This window comes from Melampsora larici-populina, assembly GCF_000204055.1.
Source record: "Melampsora larici-populina 98AG31 unplaced genomic scaffold MELLAscaffold_54, whole genome shotgun sequence".
In the NCBI taxonomy this organism is placed as follows: Eukaryota; Fungi; Basidiomycota; class Pucciniomycetes; order Pucciniales; family Melampsoraceae; genus Melampsora; species Melampsora laricis-populina.
The window spans coordinates 214281-221760 of NW_006768818.1; the positions used below are offsets into that span (position 1 = coordinate 214281).

At 42.5% G+C, this 7480-nt stretch overlaps 1 protein-coding gene across 1 annotated transcript; it reads right to left on the minus strand.

The window, feature by feature from the left end:
• Positions 1–360: 360 nt before the first annotated feature.
• MELLADRAFT_39483 (uncharacterized protein) lies at positions 361–2609 on the minus strand (the record flags this gene model as incomplete). The annotated part of the gene is made up of 14 exons (XM_007415875.1): positions 361–549; positions 670–785; positions 851–914; positions 1062–1236; positions 1331–1428; positions 1519–1654; positions 1737–1771; positions 1838–1851; positions 1916–1938; positions 2014–2150; positions 2221–2230; positions 2328–2391; positions 2460–2477; positions 2552–2609. Coding segments are annotated over 14 exons (1137 nt in total), but the record flags the coding sequence as incomplete, so codon positions are not given.
• Positions 2610–7480: the final 4871 nt, after the last annotated feature.

Below are 7480 nucleotides of genomic sequence, written 5' to 3' on the forward strand. Positions count from 1 at the left end.
CAACCTTTGATTGACTTGTGTCAAGTTGATAGCCATGAAGCAATTTATCTCGCCTAGCCCTTTTTCGAACGTTCGCATAGCGAAGCCAACACAGGTTCATGATTGTAAATAAGAAAGTGGCGCCAGAGCTGATTTCAAGGACGACGAATGGGAAAAGGAAAAAAGAAGATAGTCAAATTCTGTTTTAGCGATCACAATTGTTTGGGGGCAGGGGAAGGACAAAAGACATATTCCAAGGGATCAAATACACTCACAATGCAATGTTGATAATGCAGGCTCTGCGAAATTTGGGCCTCTCGGAACGAGGGAACAGCTATCATGGCAAGATGATAGGCGACGTTAGATAGAGAAATTTGGGATCTAGGAGACCAGATGAGACAGATTTACCCAGGTACTCAAAATACCTCCACCATTAGCGGAAACAAACCCAACAGCTATGGAGACAGCTTTCCTATAATGACCAAAGCTATTATTCGATAGCCAGGCAGCCACGGAGGGTGGTATTGAGTAAATTCCTGGCACCGATAAAAATAGTGAGGCGTATTTGAGCTTGGTTTGGGACGGATCTGCTTGAAAGAACATGATGAAGCCAATCAACTGGCGGTTTACATTTGAAATCAAACGTGAAGACCAATTCAATATCAATCAGTAGCTGTCTATACATCTCACGGATGGGATTGGAGATTTTGAGTCCAAGCTTCTGCTTACTCCGAGGATCGCACCGCCGCACGTTGTAGCCCCTCTGGCTTGAAAGCGATCTGAACAATAGGCAGACGCCAACATGACTGATTTCAAAATACATATAGTCAGCAAAAGATAGTGGTTTGGAAATTGGACAAAATCGGCATACAAACAAAAGCAACTGCGAAGGGAGGTACGCTCATCAGCTGTGTTTGATGTGAATCGTATCCAAGCTGAACACAGAAGAAAGAGGATCAGAAAGGCATAAGCGTCGCTAGGAAGGAGAAAGCTTACACTGTTGACAACTGGATCCAAAAAAGAAAGCAGCCCATGTCAGTAATCATCTATGTGTGGAATGTTCAAAAGCTTGCCGCTTGGACGCAACTGGTTGGTTGAAAGTATGCCAGGCTGTAAAGAGAAGTTCCCGATGCAAACAACGCGGCGACGTTGAATAAAACGTGTGGGCTCTTGAGTGATGCCCAAACTTCCCACCAGGAAAACTGTTCATCTATATCTGTCAAAGGTTGATCTCTCTCTAAACGCTTCAATATGATTCTGAATGCAAGATACATTTCTTTGGTAAGCATCAAACTCTATCAAACTTCCAACACCTCATAACTCGATCGAGATGCAGGCAAATGAAACCGACTCTTTTTGTCTCGCACTCAAGAAGCGGGTCGCAGTAGGTGTAGCGGGGATGATGAAATAGCCAACAATGCCACCCAGAACGGTAAAGAGACCCTCGACCTTGAGAATCAATCATGTTGCACATTGTGTGAGATTGGTATCCTTGATTCTCGGATGGTCGAACGAAAAATTGAGCGCAAGGATACGGACAATGAAGATCCAAGCCCATCCTGGCCGGCCGCCCACTCCATCTAAACGGATCAAGCCATATGCCAATAAACCTGAGAAGGCGCCTGACAACGAGGCCGCAGAGAAGAATAATGCAATGCGCAGCTGCAATTCGCGACTGCCATGACCATGGAACAGAGCAGAAGACACACACATGAGTGAGGGGCCAATAGCAACTTGTAGAGATCAAATTTCCTTACCGAGTATAAAAGGTCGAAAGATACAGGACTATGCCCTGTTATGATGCAGTTGGTCAATTTCCGTATTGAGTTTGGGACAAAACGGTTTGTTCACAACTCACCGGAAACAGTCCGCCTGTTACAGGGAAAGAACAATGTTTGTTAGCCTTGAACCAGGTCGTGTGCATAGAATACCTTACCTTCGACTAAACCAAGGAAAAATCTGTGACTCATGTTCATGGCATCGATATCAGTTGGAAATGCTTGCTAACTATCTCAAGTTGGAGGCAGAACTGACCGAGTCGCGATTAGACCGCTGTAAGAGGTGATAAACCCTTGCAACGTGGTAACAATACCCCAGATCGTTACAATTGTTGGTAGGAAGATGTGGGGGCCAATCTTTTTGAGGTACAGATTCGCTGGTAGTTCAGCCATCTAAGCATCAATGCTGGTCAGCAAAAGTGATTCACTAATCATATTACTCGAGGTATCATGGAAAACTTACAATATACGGACTAATGGTTCAGAGAGAGAGCACGTCAAATTAGCTGCCAATGAATGGGCAATCACGGTATACTGCTGTGGTGCTTCATGATCAAGTCAATTGCTTACATGTATGTTACCGTCAATGCCACAGAATATTGATGGTCCGACAACCCAAGCCCTTCTTGAAGTCCTGATTCACAGAAAGCAAATGTTCAACTCGAGTAACTAATGAAAGTGCGCGGACTTAAATATGTCTACCTGCAACCCGAGCATTTCCTGCAAGTTCAATTCGTGAGGCCATCATCAGTTAAGAGCCAAACATTATTAAGGGAAAAACCATTGTTACAAACCAAGATTTGAACGGTCAAGGAAGCTGAGGAAGTAGAACACCGATACAATTGGTATCACCCTGTTGCAAAAGCTCACATTCAATATCAGTGTGATTTGCGGCCACTCACTGTCCAGAAACGTTGACTCACGCTAGATCAAGTTTTCGAACTGCCTGTTTCTCGGCTAAAGCATCTATCTAAGGATGCACATAGCATTAATCACATGTGATGGCACCAATAGCAAGAATCAAAATTGGTACACACTTGACTCTGCTCTGGGCAGCTGTCAATCCCATACTGATCGTCATTCTTGAACCCAAGTGCGCCCGTCGTCTCCGCATCTCGGTGTGAACAGCAAGTTGAAGCCATATCGTGGATCAATCGGCTAGGGAGCCCCCAAGAAGGCGGAAAAGGTTAAGGGAGAGGATGGATTGAGCCACAGCTGATGTCTGAATGCTGCTCAGGGTGAAGAGACAGATTGCAAAGATGCTTACCCCAGCGATGGTGGCAATTTCTATGAGGTCTTGAATATATGTAGAAAGCCTTGTGGAAGTTATCAGAGATACGCGGAGAGACCGCTAGGACAAGGTGAGTCACAAAAAAGGTATCTGAGTATACGCTCTTCTTATACGTATTCAATTTGGCTTGGGCTCTTTGACTCTGACTAGCACTCTGACTCAGGCTCTCGCCCGATTGCGAGCCTGACTGTGTCAACGTCATCAACGTGTAGCTAAAGATACTTGTCAGCTAGTTTGAACTTTGGACTCTCTCAAACGATGCGGTCAGGGGCCTTCGGGAGCAATTGACGGCAGCGACAGCGTGCGATGTTGGTACTTACTTACATACTGGACTTAACTGGAGTAGTAGAGTACTGGCCAAAGAAATCAATTTCGGTACACTGCCACTTCTGCCACTTGAAGTACATACAATAGTTGGTACTCGAACATATAAGTTTTTTTTATCTTTTTCACCACCATATATGTCCCGGCAAAAGTGCATTTCGTTGAGTTTACCCTTTCGCCGACGCCGGTTGCCACGCGGCGTTCCCACGCGCAAAGTATGCAAGAGGTCCTCGAAGCTACGTGACCAGGGCCAATTCTCCTCGGTCTTCGGCGGTGCTTGGCAGCAGTTGGCAGCGCAGGTAACTTATGTACTTTGAGCTGATCGGCTCAAGCAGCTGGAACAAACACAGCTCCTTGAAGCAGTGTTATGATTGTGGGGCCTTTTCAACACTGGTGAGGAATTAGCCCCGCGCTAGTTGATTTTCAATCAATTTGCAAGTCAATTGTTAAATTTTACCACACGTTAAAAACAAAACTCAACCCGGCCTCCAACACCAAAGTCAACAATCAAAACTGCCTTTTCACCTTTCACATCCAATGCAGTCCAAACCTCGCAGCCACATGAACCAAGTGGAGAATGTTCAATGCCAATCAATGAAATTTCAACTGTTAGTTATTTTTGGAATTGAAATAGGTCAATGGAATAACCTCAACTCAACTTCAAACCAATCAGATGAAGATGAAGAATTTCAGAGCATACAATCTCTTTGATGTCATGAATTTTTGGCAACTTCGTTTTTTTCACTTGAAATCTATTGATTAAGTAGATGAACAGAGATGAACACAATCATGCTGACTTTGTTCCTTTCAACTAAAATCTATTGGTCAAGTAGATGACCACAATGATAATGGATGTTAGTAGATTTGGATGTATGTAGATGGAGAATTTGAAAGTGTCTTCAGTCCTCCAGTGCAAAGAAGAGGACAGTGCCTCAATTGTATGAATACTTGGGAAGTGTATCATTTGACCAAAGCAGGTGAATACATGAAAAATGAAAATGTTGCCATACTGCATGACTGACGTGGAGCACATGCAACAACGGTGGCTTGCTAAGCTACGCTAAGGTTTTTTGCCACCTTGGCAAAAAATTGCTAATGCTAAGCTTAGCGCAATTCCGCTAATGCTAGGATATTAGCCTAGCACCCAGAAAAGGATCCCGCCAAGCTACGGCCTTAGCTTAGCACGAATTTGGGCGCTAAACCGCTAATTAGTGGGATTAGCAGCAATTTATTCATTACTTGAAAAGAAATGTTTGATCTTGAAAAAGGAAAGAATAAGGATTTTACCAAAAGCAGCCCCCCCATGTGAGGTTTGACCGCCCCCTTTTATGCTGTATTTCAATTCAAAATATTGCCTATTGCAAGATAGGGGGCGGTCCAGAGAGCTGATTAGAGCTGATTGCAAGTTTTTAGTGAATAAAGCGGGCGGTCTTGAACACAGCACCTGTATTCTCCAAACTAGTCCAGGAAATAGAGATTTGAGTGAGAGATCAAGAAACCTCCACCGCAATGAGATTGCCAGACTTGTTATGAAAACATCCAACATTTTGTTGACGAGGTTTTCGGGCACTAAATGTCATATCTACAAGACCTACAGTAGTGTGAAATGTACATGAGATCAAAGGCTTTTGTTTAAGCTAGCTTTCAAACTTCTAGCACCTATAGTTCCCGAGTTATTTGGATGTAACAGTCAAACCAGCCTCAAAATCAAACATCAGAATCAGGCCTTGGAGGCACAGAAAAATTTTGTGCCGATTGATTTTGCGCCCAAGTGAGCAAAGTTGAGAGCCTCAAAGTAGGCTTGTTTGATAGCCCTACTCCATGCGCATCTTTTGGAGTGCTCTGGAACCTGGTGCACGGAGGGGTGTGTTGTGTAGAGCCCAAAAACTGAAACAGGGGTTTTGTCAGACCTCTATAGGCACAATCCTGGGTCCTGTTCCAGACTGCCCCCTTCCCATCACACGTTTGTATTATAAAGTAACAGTTTTCTTTTCACCGGCTAAAAGGGGGCAGTCAAAGCTCACATGGGGGGGCTACTTTGAGTAAAATCCAAGAATAATCATCTTATGATACCATTTGCAAAGGTGAAAGTCAAATAAATCAATTAAATTTGGAAAGTTGTAAATAAGTTTGATCAAATAAAATCATATTTAAAGTATTAGATGAATAGATGATAATTTTGAGTCATTTGAGACTGCATCGTTTTTCACGTTTTCTCACTTTCTTGTCTCAAATTTGGGTCAATTGTCCTTTTGAGATGTCCTTTACAGTCCAAACAGCAAGATACTCGTTTTCTTCTTGTCGCGCCTCACATAGTTTCAGTGAGGCACAACATCATCCATTCATCTATCATGAGTGTATGATGGTCATCTACCCCTTACTCCGGATGTCTCTCCCTGCATAGTAAAGAATCAAAAAGGCAGATTTCTGGACCTTCTGATTGTCTCACTATTCAACATCATCATTGTCAAACATTCAGTTTTTTGGCCTTTTGGAAAGTGATTTTATTTGCCCCTCTCTCCAAATTTTGTTGTCCGCATGAACTTTGCAAGGTCAAACCACAGCAAAGAGCCATGGGTTTTGGGAGTTCTTCTCTGTGAAAGGTCTTGGGTGTGGAAATGCATGTAAGCTACACATGCTGGAATTGCTTATATGTTTGCCCGATTGTGTTATCCGCTCTCCTCAGTCAAAAATTTCCTAAAATCCAACTCTATGTGGTTAGTTTGCTTGTTTCTCATGTTGGGGTAGCCCTTTTGTAGTGATTTTTGGAGCTACAGAATCTTACTCGTTTCTGTTCAATCTTTTCAAAGGGAAAGCATTGCAGCTTGAATTAGATATAACACAAGCTCAGCATTCAGGCCGAGGTAAACTTAATCATTGGACATATTAAACATTGTGCATGGTTTTAGATAGGTGAGCGAGTGACACTCTGTAGCATGTCAGTCGCACTCTAACCGAATTCCTCTGCAGATCCCAGATTCAAAAACCACTCTAGCAGTGGAAACCCTGCTAACAATGTGCAACAATCTGGACAAAGTGCGCCTGGTCCTTATTGAGTGTAGAACACTTTTGGCAAGATTGTCATTTGGGTTTTTAATTTTCTTCACTTGGTGAAACTAGGATAGATTTTCATCTTGATCTATAAGCTATTTTCTTGTATCATTTATTAAGTCATCTTGTAATGAATCAGAGTATAAAAGGACAAATATCAATAGTAAATCAAATTGTAATCTGAGGATCTGTTTCATGAAGTTTAATATCTATTGATTGATATCTATTGATTTGAATGCATGTTAAAAGATGAAATACCAAGTTTAACTTTGGATTATCTTGGTTGTTATATGTGCTTGAATTTCTTTTTTCTGAAATTAATAGTTTTATTTCTGTTATCGTGTTCTGATTTCAGAAGTTTTTTTTGTAACATTTGGACTGTCAGTATTTGTTTTGTTGGGTTTGTCGTTTATGATTGGCCAAGTGGAATCGGAGGTGAATTGGTAGGATCGAGGTAGGATTGGGGGTGGAGAGATGCGATTGGAGCTGAAGATGTGGGAGTTTCAAAAACACAATAAAGAAGTGTATAAAAGACCGACCCAGATTCAGGCCAAAGACAAGGCCCAACAGCGGGTTTGAGCAGAAATAGAGGGGCTATTGCCCCTGGCTATCAAGACCCGCTAATATTAGCGGCATCTGGCCTGCTGAAGGTCTTAGCTTATCGGTACATAGACCCGCTAAGCTAATTAGCTTAGCACCCACCCGCTCAAGGAAATCCTGGATTGCTTTAGCTTAGCTGACACGCGCTAAGGATTTTGCACTAGCTTCGCGGGAAAAAAATTGCTAAGCTAATGCACCGCTAAGCGCTAACTTAGCTTAGCTGTGCCACCGTTGCATGCATTATCTAACAGAGGATGAGTTGAAGCAAAATTCAGAAGCTGAAGGTGTAGTCAGTTTTCAATGTGTTGTGCAGCATCACAGGCAACAAAAGTGTGTTTATTCATTTCCCCAAGTCAAAAAATGAAAGAAAGAACAGAAAAATCAAACTCTGCAGTAGACTTTGAAGGAAGCATAAAAAAGGTAATGAATGAGTGTATAAAATTTGAAGAAGAGAAAT